At 40.0% G+C, this 19,374-nt stretch overlaps 1 protein-coding gene across 2 annotated transcripts in view; it reads right to left on the bottom strand.

Moving 5' to 3' along the window:
- Window positions 1-19,374, bottom strand: part of OSBPL1A (oxysterol binding protein like 1A) — a 73,330-nt gene that overhangs the window by 42,392 nt on the left and 11,564 nt on the right. For both annotated transcript variants that reach the window (XM_054189643.1, XM_054189644.1), the window contains exons 5-16: window positions 17,979-18,053; window positions 16,737-16,848; window positions 15,678-15,763; window positions 15,045-15,189; window positions 14,242-14,309; window positions 14,117-14,161; window positions 13,017-13,090; window positions 12,871-12,934; window positions 11,790-11,891; window positions 10,225-10,350; window positions 9,014-9,095; window positions 6,402-6,508 (exon numbers count right to left, since the gene is read on the bottom strand). In XM_054189643.1, the coding sequence (XP_054045618.1) occupies window positions 6,402-6,508; window positions 9,014-9,095; window positions 10,225-10,350; window positions 11,790-11,891; window positions 12,871-12,934; window positions 13,017-13,090; window positions 14,117-14,161; window positions 14,242-14,309; window positions 15,045-15,189; window positions 15,678-15,763; window positions 16,737-16,848; window positions 17,979-18,053 (1,086 nt within the window). The remainder of the gene's footprint in view (window positions 1-6,401; window positions 6,509-9,013; window positions 9,096-10,224; window positions 10,351-11,789; window positions 11,892-12,870; window positions 12,935-13,016; window positions 13,091-14,116; window positions 14,162-14,241; window positions 14,310-15,044; window positions 15,190-15,677; window positions 15,764-16,736; window positions 16,849-17,978; window positions 18,054-19,374) is intronic.

Here is a 19,374-nt window from a genome sequence, read left to right as displayed (position 1 = left end):
GATTCCAAGTTAGTTTACATAAATCTGCTTAACAGCTGCCAAGAAAAAAAAAAAAAAAAAAACCAAAAAAACAAGCAAGCAACAAGCCTACAAACCAGACTTTGAAAAAGCATTAATCCACTCTGGAAAGTGCAAAAAGCAGGTTAGCAGCATGCTTTGAATCGGGCAACGCAATACTGAGTGGAGAATGCCTTCAGACAAGTTGTGCGACCAGCTTTCACACAGGCTTGTAGAGCTACAAGGCAGCAAGAATTTCCCTGTCATGAGAAATTAGTAAGTCACTTTGCCAATAGATTATATTCAAACATATCACTGCTACATGGGAAAAGGTTAACTTTTGAAGTGCATGCTCTTAAGGTGTGTGTGTGTGGGGAAGTTGTGACCCTGTTGTACTACAAAGACCAGTAGCATTCGTCTTTTGCCCTATAGTAACATGCAGGCGTCTTTCTGTCAGCCAGGACCATCTGCCAACCAGAAGCCTTTTGCATACAGCACTCGACGAAGGATCTTATCAACTGCTTCAAAATGTAAACATTCCGTCAACACACATAATACCCTTTTATAAAAGAAAAGCAGTAATATTTACTTATCTTTTTCCCTGAACGGAGTCCCAGTATTTATTATTTTAACGAGCTTCCATCTGGGCTGATGCTTAGCTTCTCTGCCTGCTCTGGTGATCTATTCAGTCTTGGCTGCTCTAGGAAAGTCTCTGAAATAAAGTTATGTTCTTTAACTCCCCTACCTCCTAGATAACTTTGGACTCGCTAAACTCTTTTACATAATACTGATAAGGATGTTGTCTTCACAGACAGTCAGCTTTCTGTCTGCAAGGCTGCAGTACAGTGGCAGAAAGAAAACGCTTCCAGAGGAAGAACACTGTGCTATCCGCAAACATTCCACTATCAAGTTCCTCTGATTTGAATATCTCATCTTTAGAACTTTAGCACAGGTGAAAGACATGTGCATGCTCAGCACCCAAAAATTAGTACAGACAGAATCATCAGCTAGAACTGCTGATGTTCTAGCAGGAGAAAGAACCTGACAAATTACTTTCCTGTTGGTAGCTTTGTTCTCTTATATGCCATGCCTATATATCATCCCATAGCATGTTATATCCATGCTCTTCTGCATATGGAGGGGGAAAAAAAAAATTAAAAATCAGTCTTTACCTGGGTACCTGTTTAAGCACAGAGAACCTTCCAATTAACTTGTTACTTTCAAACAAGATTCAAGCTGCACTAGGTATTTCTAGTACATTTCCAGCCATTAGGAAGAAAAGGGAAGAAATAGGGTCATGTCAGTTACAGACTCATACAACCAATAAAGGTTTTTTTTGATACTGACACACCTCAAGTCTTTCAACACCAGACACCTCTTTCTGGGCCCAGTGCAAAAATCAACTGCCTGAAAACTGCTCTCCTCCTTTCCCCCAGTTTAGAAGCTGAACAGCATTTCAGTTGTTTGGGGCATTGCCTATAAGCCTTGACAGACCGAGGACTTGCCTTGATTCCCACTACTTTCAGCAAGAGCCACAGAACAGACAATAGAATTGCTCTGTTGTGCTCCAGTGATTGAAAGGAAGTGGAAAAAAACAAAACAGAACAGGCTGTCACCTGTTTCTAAGCACAAGGAGAAAAGAGCAGAGAAACACAGGCACTGGTTCCATGACTTGAGGTGCTAAGGACTCTGTGGTTCTAGGTCTAGTACAACAGCCAGCCAAGAAATTATGCCCTCCTCAGCCCTAGATCAGAAGTCATAAAATTAACCTCTTTCTTAGCTTCCCTGACTAGTTGAGTCCCTTACCCCCTCTTCATCCCTCCCTCCCCCACACCAAAGGCTCCTAATACCCAAAAGATTAACGTAGCTGACTATGTTGCCAGGTGGCAGAAAAGTACTGCTGACGGACTCCGCGACTCTTCTAGACAGATTTGCTCAGGGTGCCCATATCAATAGCTCTCCCTTGATTGCAAAGTGTCATCACTGCTTCCCTCAGCTCCACCCCCACAAGGAAATGGATAATAAAACGTTTCATTAAGGAGTCACTTGGACAGAGTTTACAGGCACCTTCTTCATTCACAATCCAGTAAGGTAGTAGACCCACACCACAAACCAGACAGGTATTGAAGGCAACTATTTATACTGCAATGAGCATGCGTGCATTCATTCACAAGAACAGACACATCTAACCCTTGAACATTCAATTATGTTTCCAAGAAATATGAAATAAACTAAGGCAATACACTGAACTTCTAGATATTTGTATTTATTTACTAACTGAACTTAGTACACATTTATTTACAGTATGTCAATTATACATACAAGAGATAGCAAGTTATGCCATGGCAAAGATAACTAAATCCAAGGACTATGACCCACAGTATTTCGACCTTAATGTTTCTGTAAAAATGACCACTGTAATTTGTTACGACAAGTTCTACTTAGTTGAGTATACAACTCATTTAAACCAAGAAATGAAGAGATCTTTTCTGAATCCCTTATCTCATCAGCTAAGGTTTTTCATCAGCTTGTAAACAAATCTCCTTTTCAAAAAAAAAAAAAAAAACCAAAAAAAAAAAAAACCAAAACCCCTAACCAGCAAACCCAAGCCTCCAAAAAAACCTAGAAAGAATGTCAACACCTACAAACAAACAAAGGAAGAAGATCAAAGCCACAAAATGACTGCTGCTATTGGTGCTAAACTCATGCAATATGAGCTTTTAATTTACTGCTAAATATTTAAAAAAAAAATCTAAGAGTGAAACTTAGGATGAGTCGAGATACTCATCATCACACTTTATCTAGCACCGGTTAATGAAGCAGCAAGCTAAAAAAAAAATAAAATTCATTTCTTTAAATAATACCTTTCCTATCAGTTCCTTCAGTGCATGCAGCTCAAGTATTGGAGATAAATTTTAAACTCACTCAGAAAATCCAGCAGAGATAATAGCATGCAAACAACCTTAAATTAAACTTCTCCTACAGCTATACAACACCTCAGAATGTACAAATACTCGAATCGAACTGCTTCTGGAATGCCGGTTCTGATATCTGCTGGAAATAGTACAAGGGAAGTCCCGCTTTGAAACAATACTTACTAACCTTGTGCCAAAGTCACTGCAGAAAACGTTTCAAGTTGCACTAGCTCCGACACAAACGCCTCAATAAACACTCAGATTAAAGCAACCAAGTTATCTTCGTGTTTCCCCTCGCACGCTTTAATTGTTCGGCAGAGTATCTGCGCTCATCCCTACCCTTCTCTCCTTGACACAACAGGGTTCATCACAATGTCAAGAAGGAAAAAATAAAAAACCCACTCCAAAACCCAACCCGTGGCGCACACGACATACCACGGAACGCGATTTCGGGCAAACAGCCGCTCCGATCCCTCGCCCCGGGCGGCAGCAGCCCCCCCGCCGGGCCAGGCCGGTAGCGCAGCGGGCGGCCCCTTCACCTTGCAGCACGCCGCGGGCTCGGACGGACGCAGGGCAGGGGCGGGGGACACGCGCCGCTCCGCGCTGCTCCGCGCGCCGCCGGGCGCGGAGGAAACCAAACCCGAAACAGCGGGGGTGGCAGCCGGTTCGGTTCCCCGCCCGGCTAAAAATGGCCCGACGGGCCGAGCGCTCCCGCCCCTGCCCCGCCGCTCCCCAGGCGGCCGCGGGGCGGGGCGGCCCCCGCCGGATAACGCGAGTCCCGGGGCCGCCCCGCACCGAGCCCCGCCGCAGTGGGTTATTTTTGGAAGCTCCCCCCCGCCCCGCTCCCCCTTCTATGGCGTCACAGCAGCTCCTGCCGTGCGGAGCGGTGAGGTCACGCCTTCTCCGGGCGGCACGGTGCGGCGGGGCTCCCGCCTCCCGGAGCCGGCACCGCAGCCCCCCCACCGCTCCGGGGCCAGTGGCCACCGCACCCGCTCGCCGGGCGAGGAACCGGGCCGGAACCAGCCGCTGTCCCGCAGCCGCTCGTCAGTGTCGCCGTCACCGCGGACACCGAGCCCCGCACAGCGGCACCGGGGGAGAGAGAAACGGCGGGCAGATGGAGTGTTTGGGTACCGCGCTCCTGCGCCATTTCTAACGCAAGTGGAAGAGTTGAAGATTATTATCTTCCTCCCACCCACCACCCCCCCTTTAGTCCTGTATTAGAAGTTTCATTTGCATATTGCACAATTATGCTACACAGAGGTACACAGCACGGAGACAGGCAATACTAAACAAAAAGTCTTCTGTAAAAGGCAAAAAGTGTGATCCCTGCCGTGCTCCTTGCCGAAGTTAGCAGCCTCTCCACGTTAGTCAAGCAGTGACTTCTGGCATGCCCACAATTTAAGTTAGAAGGGAAAGAATTCTCCTTAAAGAGGCAAGATAAAAAGGGTACCAAGCTTGAGAAAACGTTAGTTCTAGAGAGAACCTGATTTCATGGGGGACACACAATACAGTTGAAAGGTATCGTGGAGCAATTAATTCCTATTAATTAGAGGAGGAAGTCCTATCAGGGAATGGCAGTAAGACAAGCTGCAGTCAAACAGTCCATTTGGCAGCAAGAGAGGCCTGGAGACAACAGGGCAGGCAGGTAAGATGCTGTTAAAACAGCAGTTGTAGAGTTACCCTTCCCGAGGTAGTTTGGCAGTTTTAAATTAACAGCAGCCAATTATTGCCAGAGCAGAGCATTCATGGCAGCTGTTCCCAAGCATAACAACACATAAGCCTTAACTTCATTATTGAGATCATGGTCAGAAGGAAACAAAACACTGAAAAAAGGTCTTTTTTTTTAAAGAGTATTTTAGGCAACTGTTTTATATTAGAATTTGATACCTTGGAGTTATGCTTTAATATTCAATATACTTGGAAGGAATATTGAAGTACTTAATTGCGGTCCTATCACTTGCTAATGCAGAACCCAATATATTGCTTTTGCAATGCCAACACAACTACCATCTAAAAATTGATGCTGAATGCCAAAGAACAGGGCCCTGTCTTAGAAAAGACAACAAAACCAAATGCTGTGTGTTTACGAACAGTAACGCTCAAGGAACATAACTTTCTGGAAAGGTTTAAGTCTTAGGAAGAGATTGCTGCTGTAATTTCCCTTATGAGCTTATGGCATCTTTAAAAGCCGACATTATATTCTGGAACTGCAATAGTTTGAAGTTTAAAAATACCAAGACACAAAGCTCTCCAGGATCACATCTTCTCCCTCTGTCATGACCAACTGATTTCACTAGCTATGGTGGAAACTCAAGTTCACACCTCAGCCTATCCCCCTGTGCCCGAATCCATGTGCTTCCAGCTTAAAATAAGGCCTCTGTAACACCTACTGAGACTGCTCAAGTTCAAGTAGGGTGAAATTACAATTTCACCATATGTTTTGCCATACTCCACTCTGGAAAGCTATTTTAGTCTGGTTTGAAGCAAGATGCCAACACAATTAAGGAATACTAACTTACACTACACACCCACTGTTGTAACCAATTTCCCCCTCATCCACAAATGGAACTGGCAACTTTAATATTAGATTTTCTTATAGAAAAAAGAAAAATCAATGCGAAAAAGCAATGCTTGTTCCACTCTGCTAGAGCTTGACTTAAGTCTGGAAGACTTTGACGGGAGACAAAAAGGCTTCAAAAGGAATGGAAAAAAAGTATCTTAAACCAAACCGAGACAATGGAGGCAGTGTTTGCAGCACACTGTTAAATAACTGGAAGACCAACAGCACCAACACAAACCTCATTTTGAAACACAGCTTACTGAGGACAACAAGAGCCTGACTGAGGGATTACTGTACTGCAATACAGGAAGCCAAGTTTCTTCCATGGTATTAGGGCCCCTTCTAAAGGGACAAAAAAACCCCAACCAACCAGATCTCCTACGCCAGGAATTAATGAGTTTGACATATATTCTCAAATTGAAGCATTTGCATTATGTTTAACACCATACAAGATATTTGTCACTGGGAAAGCCAGAAGTTCAATAGATAGCATTCGCACACCCACTAAGCACATGGTCTGAAAAACAAATTCAGAAGCAATACTGTTCAACACTTCAGTTTGCCAGGACAAAAAAAAAAAAGAAAAAAAGAGATGAATTTTCTCAATGTTTTAACCTTCAAATCAGCAAAGCAACTGCTTTATTGAGTTCAGGCATTTAGTTTGAATGTTACAAGCTGCAGTTTGTAAGCAAAATCTGGGACTCTCCCGAATACTCAAATACTAAGATACCCTTTTGTAGAGGAACTTAGCTACTCTTTCTCTAGAAGCATGAGTTTTCATCAGACATTCAGCATGCAAAAAGACAGCTTACCAACAACGTGATATTCTATGGGCATGCATATTTCTTTTTCTAACAAGTAAGAAGGGAACTAGCAAAATATACTAAGCTATTCAGATCCTTTAAAGATCCACACAGCATAATACATACCCCTTCTTGCTTTGTGAAGAGGTTGAGGCAGTCAGCCAGGGCCTCACAGGTTTCCTGGGATACTTCAGAGACCACATCAACTTTTTGCAGGAGAGGAGAAGATACTCCTGAAAGCACAAGATTAGTAGTGTTAGGGGGACACTAAACTACAGGATTCTTTTAATTATTTTTTCCTCTACGTAATACAGACATAACATTCATATTCTACAGGAAGGCTGGTGCACTTAAGATCTGTGTGAGGAAAGGGCAAAAGTAGCACTAAGGGAACAGGAGTTCGTGCTTTTATATTCTAGTACTGGTATAAGTGGCACATGAATGGATCTAGTTTCTCTTTCAGCACAGCTTAGAAAGCAGAGGTAGAATGCTATGGCAGCAAGACACTGGAACAGTGGCTATCAACAGTCTCCTTTTAATACTGCATTGGTTTTATGTAAGTTAAAGTGAGACCTCTAGCTGCTTTTTTTTTTTTACCTTCTGCCATGGTATTATATAGAAGAGGAAAAGCTTACCGCTGTGCGGCTGGAGATTTAGGTTTGAAAAATAGAGGGGGAGTTACAAGGACACTGATCAATAAAAAGGGAAAGAGATCTTGTTTTTGCGGACTCATCGTCTGGGCAAGTAGTACAGCTTGCAGGGCAATGCCACCTCACATCCTGACTTCTGTGACCATTTATAGAAAGGGATACATGTCTAGAACCAGCAGGAAACCATAATAATCCAATCAGCTGGTAGAAGTTATTTAACATTTTAGTTCATCTTTGAAGTTTTGTGGTGTGCAGCAATTCCTCAGAAATCAAGCAAACCATTCTCTCAGGAAGCATACTTGCTGCAATTAAAATAACAGTTCACTTTAGTGGCCGCAGACTCCAGGATCAGTTGACACCATTTAGTAACACAGGTGCTTCAAGCTGATGTCACACCAACAAAAACGAAGAGGTTCAGCAGTGACAGTTCTCGAATTCATTTTGCAACTTACAGCGCTTGTGCAGGACAGGATACAGTACATATCCACAAGCTAATTATTGTCTTTGCTATCAAAGCTCACTACTGACTGGAATTACGAGTCTACTTAACAGCAGCTATCAAGAACAGCTAGTGCCTCTAGAAAGAGAGGCAGCACACTGAGTAGAAGAGCAGGAGGCATCTTTATTTGTAATAAATAACATGCCTAAATCCCAGAGACACCTGGATTTAGACCAGCATGTTGAGGCAGTTAGGGAAAGAATTTTAAATATCAGGTCCCATTTTTATATTACTCGAAAACTTTTAGAAGTTCCACATGGAAGGACTTTTAACTCAGAAATTTGCATTCTTCTGCAGCCAAAGGACTTGAATATTTTGAAGATACTACATCAACCCAATGTGAGAATTGGGACAGCTGCAGCAGTTTTCTCTGTTGAGATCTACAGAGAACCTGGAAACAGTTCACTGACCCATCAAGTTACAAACATTCATTGGGAGGAAAACAGGAATTTATTACTGCTATTGGCCAAGACTAGAAGTTTCTAGGAAAAAGACAGTCTCTGGTTTTGCTTTGCTACATGTTTTGGTTACTCAAGTTGTGTATTTTTTTTTAAAAAGTGAATGTCCTCACTGGTTCTTCAGGTCAACAATATGGTGTCAAAGAAATTGCCCCTGTTCTACCAAAGGGAATTTATCCACCTCATACTGATTTTCAGACTGCTTTTTGTGAAGAATTCAGTTTTATTGTATTCATTACAAAGGCTTCCCAATAAAACACTCATATGTATAATGACATGGTACTCTTCTTTGTGAAATAAAAATTCAGTAAAAATTCAGTTAGTGTTAAGATAGGATAATATCACATAGTAACTTACCCCAGTAGCATAAGGAGAAAAAAAGGCAGAGTGATGGAAAAAGAAGAATCTTTTTCCTCACAAAACTGCTGTTCTATTACAGAGTACATATAAAAAAACTTATGCTCTAATTTGAGCTCATAAGTTTTAGTCACAATGTGTAACTAGGACTCAGGTTCGAAGGAGCAACAGTTAAGTGTTCTTACACAACACCTTGATGTGTTTCATACATGAGCAACTTCTGTTCATGTTTAAGGCATTAAATGAAACACATTCTAATCTCCAACAGCTTGAATGCCTGTGCTATTTTTTGGCAGTTATGCTGAAAAAAATCCAGATACATGTTAATTTAAGTGTTATTAGTTAAAAATGAAGCCCAAGAAATTCAAGTCTGGCATAAAAATGATAGCCACAGTCTGTGGACTATATCCCATCACACCATGCTTCCAGTTCCCTGTACAATTTTGTGATTTCACTTCACATCCTGTTCATCACGCTTCAGCTTTCACTGTGTTTCTAGCACTATATCTAAAGGCAGTTTCACTACATTTACAGCCACCAATAACTTTTTTTTTTTTCAATCAACATACTTCTTAGTTGTTTCTTCAAATCTGAAATCTTAGTTCTTAGCAATTATTATAATGTTACTTTATGCAAATCTTTTTCAATAAGGAAAACAGCCTTATATTTCCAAGCTCCTGAAAATTTCATTTCAGTGAAACTGAAGCATGTGCTGCTTAAAAGAAAAAATTAGTTGCCTGGTAACAAAATGCATTTTGGAAGAATAAATTTTACCTTTTGTAGCATCCAAAGATTTAACCATTGCAAGGAAGTCTGAAACCTCTTTACTGAGTCTTTGTTGGCATGCTTGTGCTTTCTGAAAGACAGCAAGGACAGCTAGTTCAAAAGTGCCTTGTTCTAAGGAAAATGTATGTTTAGTCTCTTAACTATACTGAAATTTTAAGATTTGTACAGCATTAAATCTTAACAAAAGATTCTCAGTGACAGAGACTGATATGTTAAAACTGAAAGAAATTACTTGAAGTACCTTCAAAGACACACAAGCAAACAGAAGATTTATGCACATAATATTGCTGACCAGCTTTTGGTTACATTTCCCCCCCCTTTTTTTATTAAAAAGTTTGAAAACCCAGGAAGAGCCATTGCTTGTTCTTTGACAAGCCTAAGGCCAAAATAAGCAAACACATAGGTTAACTGACATATGGCAAGTACAGCAACATGCAGGAACCCACCCCAAGATCATATTCCAAGCCTGCATTTGAACTTGGATACAATTATCTACTAAATAATACCATTTCTTCTGCTGGGAACTACCAGCACCAGTTATCCTCCTACCTCTATTCTGCTATGAACTTTGAGTTCTTGTACCAAAATGTATGGTACAAGCCACTTGGAGTTCAGTTACATGAAGATTTTTGCATTGCAGTGTCAGCTTTCCCTTACAGTAAAAGGTTTTAGAAGTATATGTATGGCAAAAAGCAAGAATCACACGCTGAATGCCAGAATTATCAAAGAAGACTGATTTCCATTGCAGGTCTGAACAATCACTGTACAACGCATCTAATGTGAACTCTAATGTGACCCGAGGTGGTAAGAGATCATTTTTAAGCTATTTTAATTGCCTCTTTTAGAGAGGCAGAGCTCACTGAAGGTTAGCTTTGTTATCCTTCAGTCTTGGTGTCACCAAGTACAGTACACGAGGCTCCCTCTCCTGGCTGAAAGTCTGAAGCCACTTTCTACCTTGCAGTAGTGCTGGTAAAACTGAAACACACAACCCTGTAGCTATGATAGATGTGCCATCTTATGCATATAGTCTGAAGAGGAATACCTGACAGTAAGCAGTGCAAATACAAGCAGCATTTATGCATCCATGGAAACAAAGAATCATTACTGTTAGCCAAAAGTACCCTAAAGTATTTCAATACAAAACAGTACTAATGTGCAACTGCATAGATGCATGAGCCACGTAAGTACTCAATACATACTTTCAGAGTATCCTGTAGGTCTGTAACAGATACCGTATCATCTTCCTCATCATCACTACTCAACTGTTCCTGTGTGCAGTAGTGAGTGCTATATGCAGAGTGATCTTCTATTGCTTCCAGCCAACTCTGAATGGAAAAAAAAACCCAGAGTAAGTACACATTTCAAAGGTCATCCCCAGAAGGCAACAGCATACATTCAAAAGAACAAATTAAAGTTTCCTATTGATGTGAATAAGATATTCATTAATAAAATGAGACACCTTCATGAGCAGAAGATAGATGGTTAAAATTGTAGTGTATTCAAGATGAGATACTCTGTAGTCAAAGTGCTATCTAAGCTTTAAATTGATCACACTTTAAGGACAAACACCACCCACACCTCAGTCTATCCAAGGTCACATTAAAAAGTTGCATCAATTAAGAAGAGATTGTAGAAAATATATTTTTCATCTTAGTGTGGTCCCTGTAACAAAGTCTGACGCCTTATGCATGACAAACTCTGTGTACAAAACCTCAAGCACTATCATAATTAACAGGTAGATTCTTTTCCTGATCATAGAATCACAAAGTGGATGAGGTTGGAAGGGATCTCTGGAGGTTCTCTGGTCCATCCCCCCCCCCAGCTCAAGCCGGGCCACCTACAGACAGTTGCCCAGAACCACATCCAGACAGCTTCTGAACATCTCCAAAGATGGAGACTCCACAACCTCTTTGGGCAACCTCTGACAGTGTTCAGTCACTTTCACATTTTTTTTCTTGTGTTCAGAGGGAACCTCCCGTGTTTCCGTTTCTGACCATTGCCCCGGTCCTGTCACCAGGCACCAATGACAAGAGCCTGACTCCATCTTCTTTGCACCCTCCCTTCAGGTATTTACGTACATTGACTCCCGCTGAGCCTTCTCCAGGCTGAGCAGTCCCAGCTCTCAGCCTTTCCTAGTATTAGAGGTGCTCTGGTCTCTTTAAACATCTTAGTGGCCCTTTGTTGGGCTCTCTTCAGTATGTCTGCATCTCCCTCGTAGTGGGGAGCCCAGAACTGGACACAGTACTCCAGTTGCCTCTATCCCTACTTCATCTCTGGTCATCTACAGGAGTAGCAACTACACTACAAACAGCTCGAAAAAAAAATAATTATTCTCTTGTTTCAGACCCACCTTTTAAGAAAATATAATTTATTGGGTCATCTTAGAGAATGGCTAAGAGTAGAATGTACCATTAAACATTCTTTCACAGTTCATTATCCTGAACAACAAAAAAAAGCGCAACAGAAGGAAGCTGCAATACAGATTTAGCACGTGGAGAAGTTAAAGAAAAGAGGAAGGCATAATACAGGCACAGAGCTGGAAAACAAGGTGGCACTAATTTTAAAGAAGAGTCTGAAAATTTGCCCATTTTTTGCTATTTAGTCTATAGTTGCGCTAAAAGATTCAATATATGCACTTATGTTACCAAGCCTTGATGATCAAGCTACTGAACACGCTACTACTACATCCATAGCAAGTGGTATGCAAATTATTCATTACAGAAGTTATTACATTTTAAAGCCTTTGATAAAGAGTCATTATTACCTCTCTAGTTTGAGAAGGAAGGCTATTTTTAGGAATCTTGAAACGATGAACAGTGTCATCAAAACATCTGACAGAAAAGAAGCAACTGTCTGTAGATTTTACCTAAAAGAAGGTGGAGAAAGGACAAAATTAGTGTAACGAATCAGTAAGAAAAGACAAAACTGTTAAGAGTAAGCAAGGTAGAGAATTACTCTTAACTCAGAAGTTTTTTGCCTCAGTTTTGATGCAAAACAGCTATAGTTTACAAAAAGCTTGTTCAGAACAGTTTTGCCAAGTGTGTTTGCCAAGTTTGCACTTTACATCATGAATAAGAATACAGAGGTTCTTTATGTTAAAATATTATATAGACATATATTGGCACCATTTGATTCAGACAAAACCTCAGCAATGGTGCAAGACCATCAATATTAAGGAATTCATAGATCTAGAAAAGCAAGGGTCACTTTTCATACAGTAAGAATATATAACTGTAGTTAGAACTTGTGATGCCCATCTATAGAACTAGGACAGCTTAGTTATAGAATAAGAACTGTTGAAGCAAACCTAAATGCATTTTTCACCTAAACACTTCATCTTCCTGTGTATTTAAGTGACACCTGGCCTGTTTTCCCTTTGTCCTCTGTTCATCCCTTCCAAAAGATCTTCGGATCTACGGATCTACGGAACTTTTCCAAAAGCCACCTTCAGAATTCAGAACCTCCAACTGAGATCCACTTAAGTTACACAATCAGTCAGAAGCAGCCAGTGACAGCTCCAGGAGGAACTACAGCTCTGCTACTCTGCATCACATGCTCCAAGCAGCTGCTTTGCAAACTGAAGAGGCATGCTTTTAGGAAGCCTTATGTTTGTTTAGGTCTTCAAGACTTTGGAAAGAAGTGAAGGAGCATTATGGCCACTTTACATATAATATTTTGCTTGACAAAAAACAGTGTTTCTTGCAACAGCACAAGCTTTTCATCTTTTTTATAACAAAGACATGCTTACCAACCTAGCTGAAGTTTTCGTTGTCTAAGTATGCAACACCGTCACATAAAAAAACAACACAAAACCAACAGCAGTCACAAGTCATTTCACTTCCTACCGTGCAGACAGCTTGTGTTAGATGCTTGCATCCCTGACGATGATCATTATTCAATGCATCAGCTCTTATGAAAGAAAAAGAGATTAAATGAAGTGAAGACGGGGATTATTTAAATCGCTTTTCAGAAATTTAAACACAGAACTTACTGTCTCCGATACCAGGAAAGGACTCCATGTTCTAGGACTATCCAGTAGAGTTTCCAACCAAAAAATCGTGAGCTCTAAAAAAATAATTTAAAAAAAAACAGCCAAACAAAAAAGGCCAGGTAAGGTTAACAGCTGAAGAGTCACTATTCCCAGTAAATTTGATAGCTTGAAGACTATTACATAAAACTGGCAGTCATTAGGAAAACATTTTAGGTTTTACATATCTTGGTGATCACAGCAACCTGAGAATACTTTACAATTGCACTGCTATTCTGTTTTTTGGAAATACCTGAAGACAAAAGTTTTGTTGAGCCTGCTATTCAGTAAGAACTGAAATAATAAAACACTGCATTTTTTCATGTTACAGGGGTTGTTGATCACCACAGAATTCTACTTTATAAAAATCAAATGAGAAACAAAACACACTGAGATACCCAACTACAACATTTTACCTTTCACACACCTTCATATGTAGTTCTGGTTTAAAAAACAGTTCTTTATATTACAATTGTGAATGAATACATAGGAAAATTTACACTGAAGAAAACTTCAAAGATTTCATCAAGGAACACAAAAATAAAAGCATTCATGGAGAAGACTGAGAAAACCTTTTTTAACAAGGGAAAAAAAGATTCACTTGACTATCAGAGCAAAACAAGCTTTAAACAACCATTTGACTGACATCTTCCCTCAAGTTTTAAAATTTCCAGAAGGTGGTGAACTTGTGGCAAAATATTAGTCAGACTAATAAAAATTAAGACCACTATTCAGGAAAGGGAAAAAAAAAAAAACATGAAAAACCATTTTGCCTGCCACACAGACGATGAACAAGATCTTACTACAGTGAAGCTTTCTAACAAAAATTACCAAGAAATGAAGAGAGATTTTAGGGACAGAGGTTAAGATCAGAGTGCCATGAATCCAGTAACTGCTCCAGCCAGCCCATCTATAATTTACCAAATATACTAAAATCAAGTCATTTAACAAATGTATTATTGAAGAGTTCACTCATTCATCAGCTTTCACTTAAGTACAGAAAAGGATGTACTGACATACTTTGAGATCTTACAAGGTATTTTAAAAAAGGAACTAAGACATACCTTCCATAGGAGACCTTCGTATCGTCTCAGGGGTTTATTGATAACCTGCATAGAAATTAAAGCTCTAGTAGGAATAGCTTCGACTAGGCAGCCTTGGCATTTTAAATTGATACAAGAGTTCCTACCTTTCCAGTTTTACCTCCCAGTAGCAGTTTCATTTCTGCACCTTGGGCTAGATCAAGGGGTGTCTGATCTGTGTAGTAACCAAGATGAGGCATGAGAATTTGATGCAAATAAACCTAAATGTACTTAACTCAAAAATAACTACTCTGACACTGTGTTTACCTGTCAAAGTTTGGTCCCACAAGCATCTATATTTTCTTGGAATTGGGGAAACATAAGCTCCTCAGGAGCAGAAGACTAAAAAGGCTCTGAACTTTAATGCACTGAACTGTCCTTTAGAGTTCTACTAGCCACAGAGAGTCCTTTGCTCTTAGCTCTTCAGCTATATATAACAGTTCAGAACATTCACAAATATCAAGATAGAGGCATCTTTATTCAGATTACAAGTACACAGTTTGCATAATATCTGCATAAAATTTTCCTGGATTTGCTTTTATTAGAAGCCTTCTTCTGAAGGGTCACTTTGGCTTGGCCACATCTTCAATCTTATCACTTTTTTGTTACCTGTGTTCAGCGTTTAACATCAAGAAAACAAAGGCCAGGCACATTTCATGGTTAAGACAGGCAGCAGGCAAATTTTCTAGAAATGAGTAAATTTGGAAAATAAAAGCATATACAATAAGTATTTTGCTACAGCTCCTAAGTCTCTTGCAATTTAGTCAGTGTTGGGTTTCCTTTATTAGTGATACAAAGCTTGTAGAGCACTGTACGATTTTTCCTGAACATTGGTAAGCAACATAGCTTATAGCAGCTGTTAAATTTCTGTCTCCTCTTAACACTTTATGTACTTTCATTTGGTACTCACCATTTTTGTTTCTTATTTTAGGATCTGCTCCATTTTTTAGAAGTTTTAATGCACAGTGCTTATGGGCACGGTATGCAGCACAATGCAATGGTGTGTTCCCCATCTGATCTGTACAGTTGATATCAGGTGGTTTGGGCTTGTTCAACTGGGAAAAAAAACACAAAGTTTTGCTTACTTATCAGTCTTCCTCCCTCTCCAGATGCCACATTCTTTTGAAAGTTAGCTGTTCCTAACTAGGATGCTTCAGTGTAGATCTAGCAACAAAGACAGGACGTAGGAAGTATTACAAGGGCAAAGACTACAACAATCAAGCAAGATGTTGAACTACAGTAAGGAACTTCTCAGTGTTTTTGCTTGCTTATACCCCTTCCACCTCTACTGCACAACATGGAAACATTTATCCTGCTCAATTGCAGAGTGCCAGAGAGAGCTCCCCAGCATTGCAGTTCGCTCATTTATGTTGCTAGAACAGCCCTGTTTGATTGTACTGCCAAAATCTACTGCTCTCTGCAGAAGACTCCCAGGCACAGTCTGAAAGTTAGCACAGGCCAGTGCTAAATCCAGAACATGTTACATTAGCATTATGGCTTGAACCACTTGACACAAAAGTATTACAAGCACTTTAATTCTTACCAAGGCAGTCAGTTTCCCTGTTTCCCCCTCTCTTGCTGCTCCTAAGAGGAGTTCTTCCAGTTTTCGTTCTTGTGTCCTTTCCACTGCTATTTAAAAAAAAAAACAAAACCAAATTTAAGGTCTGTCTCAAAGTATCAAGTTTATATAAACTACAGCATTCAAGAAACTATCAAAGCAAGCCTAGAGAAACACAAGTTTCCAGTATTGTTTATTCGGGACAGGTATAAATGGAATATTTATTCAGAGAAGTCTGCATCAGAGCAAAAAATATGTTCAAAACCATGTAATATTTGACTAGATGTGTGAGTGTGTATACACATATATATGTTTGTTTGGGTTTTGGGTTTTTTGTTTGTTTTTTGTTTTAAACACTTAGAACCCACTAGTAAACTCCCTAGTAAAACAGGGGAACTACATGACACCCCCATCAGATCTTCCCTTTGTTCTTTTCAGTCTCTCTTCTACTCTTCCTACAGAATCCTACAGAATTTTATTATTCTCTAACAATCCAGCAGATAATCAGAGAAAAGGACTTATCTGTGCACTTGCATGTAGAATCAGAAGAGAGATCACTTTGCACATGTACAGTCTGTGTTATTAGACACAGCTTCAGCAGTATTAAGTGGTATCACATAATAATACCAGGAAGCAAAGTTCTTGAACTCTCCAAAGCTATAAGCAGTCAGCCTATGTAACTATTTGGACACCATCTCCCTCTCTTTCAACACTTGTGAGGTAATGGAGGAGGTGAGGGGAAGAGCTTTTCCTTTTTTTTTTTGTCCTTTTGACATAACCTCCAAGACTGCAATAGCAAGTCCTAAACTTGATCAAAAACTGGGTCACCAAGTCACTTGCAGACATATTGTGAAAAAAAAGCCAAAACCCAACTGTCAGTACTGCAGACAAGAACCAAAAACTATAACTTTTTTCTTTCTAATGACCAAATTTAAAGAGAAAATTCAATTGAGCTTCTGTAACTTGCAGTAGAAAAATCAGCTTTTAAAATGTACAAGTGTTGGAAAAAAAAAACCCAAACAGGCTTTGACCTATTAAAGTTACCTTCCAACATATTCCTTATGTCTTTATCATGAGTAACTTCTTTTGCGGTCTCTCCACTCCCATTAACAATAGAAGTATCAGCATTATGCTGCAAGAGTAACATCACCACCTCCTGGAAAACAGTTTGAAAAAAACACTGCTTATCTATCTCCGTTATGGCAAGGCTGCAAACAGGCTTTCCAGCTATTGACATCCTGTAAGATGAGCCATGTAATGGCTTCTCACCACTGCTGACTTGCAAAAACAGGAAGGGATGTTTTAGAGAGATTGAAGAGTGGGACTAACTGCAGCCTTCTCTCTTGTCAGTCAGGACAAAGGAACTAACAGGAGATTAGTTATACCCAAAGAGACACACTCTTGATACAAAAGCTGGTGTACCTGGTATCAATACTGAACTTGACAGATAAAAACAGTACAACTGGCTCTTTTGGTAAGAGACTAAGTAGTCACTCCTGCAGAAGGGCCAAGAGGTTATCCACAGAGATACTGCTAGTTTGGCATTTGGGGAACAATCAAACTAGTCTCACATTACAGGCCTATAAAAAACTCTTTACTTCTAGTTTTCTATGAAGAAACGGCACTTCCAGACACCAAATGGACCAGTGTGTCCTAATTTATAAGGGTTTTTTTCCCTCCCCTACAGAAGCCACTAAGATTAAAACAGTATGTTTTCTCTCTATGTAAATACACAGTTAGAAGGAACAATCCCTACTCCTTTTACTGTGTCAAATACACCAGGCAGAAGCACAAATTAATCTGTTGTATTTTGGCAGCAGATGGGAGATTTTACACTGGTTTCCACATGGTAATTAGCACCTGCAGTAAGAGATGGAAAATGCTTCAGCATTTTCCCTGACACAGAGCAGAAGCAGAACAGAAGGAGCATCGTTACTTACACAACTGATGCACAGTGCTACAGTGGAAGACAACGACTATTTCTTTCTGTCTGCTAACAAAATTTTCACTAATAAAAAGCTAAAAAATAGATATGACAAAGTATACCAAGGAAAACCATGGACCAGTCTTCTCCTCTTTTCAAGAAAAGATATTTGTACCATGTTTTTGTTTTGGATGGAGTTATACCAGCTAGGCAACATGCCTACTTCTTTTGAATGCACTGTACCAAAACAAACAATAAGTCATTTTTAGACATTCTAGAAGCATCTCTTTGAAGTGATCTTATTGTTAGTGTTTCCTTAATATTCCTATGATTGAGGCTTAAAAAAAGCAAACATACTTTACCTTACGCCCTGTGAAAGCTGCACGATGGAGTGGAGTGTCCCCCATGTCATTCAGCACATTCACATCTGCACCAGCCTAAACAACAAGACCAAAAGACACCTGAATGTCCTTCCAACAAGAACTACATAGCTATTCCATTGACTGAGGGAAGGGGGAGGACAGGACATGACACTAATATAGGCCTCATGGCAAATCAGATCAGAACTCTAACACAGCCATCCTGGAAACAAAGATAAAGTACATACGTAAGATTCATAACCAGCCATCTATGAACTGCTTCAAAAAGGAAAAGGCTCCTGTATTTTTTCCAGGCATCTGTCTCATTTCTTGCCACCCTCCTGGTGCTCCTGATTTAACAAGTGACATTCTCTCTAGAAACCTATTGCTGCTCTTTCACTAGAGTGAAGGATTCCATGTCAGCATTAAGATGGTACCATCTAAAATTTAACGTTTCTTCTCCTCCCTTTTCTCTTCTACAATCTTTGTCTTGAATCTCCCTTCCTCTTGTAACACACAGTCTCCATCCCATACCTCTTCTGAGAGGAAGACTGCTTGCACAGACATTTTTCCAGGAAACCAAGAAATCATACCCATTTTTAAAGCATTTCTTCTACACCACTTCACCTAACCTCTTAAAGAGCCAGAAAGAGGGCAGGACATATATAACTTTATCACATATGTTTAGATCACATAATTTAGCCAGATCACGGCTGCCTGCCTAAAGTTAACTGATGGAACCTGACTCTAGTTCCAGAGCTCTGTTTCTGCTAATACCTCCTTTACTTGCTCTTTGAGTGCAAAATCTAGGCAGAAAAACACAGAGATACCTATATATGGCTTGCTTTCAGAGGTGCACAGCCTCCTTTACTATTCCACTTGTTCTTTAAAAGAATACCCTTTCAAGAGCCCTACCAACAGAGAAGAAAGCACAAAGTTACACATAATCTTCCAACTCCAGAAATGTTGATAAATGCATTAAGTGACAAAACTTTACCTTTTGTTTTAAGTAGCCCTCTTGGATCGAGAGCAGCATTATCACCTGAGCAGGTATGTAGGCTAGAGAAGAATGTCTCAAAGAAATCTCAACTTTATTTCCTGCTTTGGTCACAATTATGGCTGGTACCCTTTATTCTGAATGAAATTCGATTTCAGATTAGCTATCTGAGTATGTGAGGCTGTTTAGCATGTTCCTGCCACCTACAGCAAAACCTTTCAAACAGGAATAGGGTATAATACAGTTAAGGTTGGTTGAAGCTACCCTGAGAGCTGAGGGTAAAAACATAAACTCAGCCAGAAACAACTGCAAATGCAGTGCAGATGTGGCTAAGATACAAATAGGTCAGCTTTTACCACAGAGATTCATAATTTCAAAGTTCATCACACAGTTCATTATTTC

The sequence above is a fragment of the Rissa tridactyla genome, chromosome 2, assembly GCF_028500815.1.
Source record: "Rissa tridactyla isolate bRisTri1 chromosome 2, bRisTri1.patW.cur.20221130, whole genome shotgun sequence".
NCBI classification, from domain to species: domain Eukaryota; kingdom Metazoa; phylum Chordata; class Aves; order Charadriiformes; family Laridae; genus Rissa; species Rissa tridactyla.
This window is presented reverse-complemented; position numbering and strand designations above follow the sequence as displayed.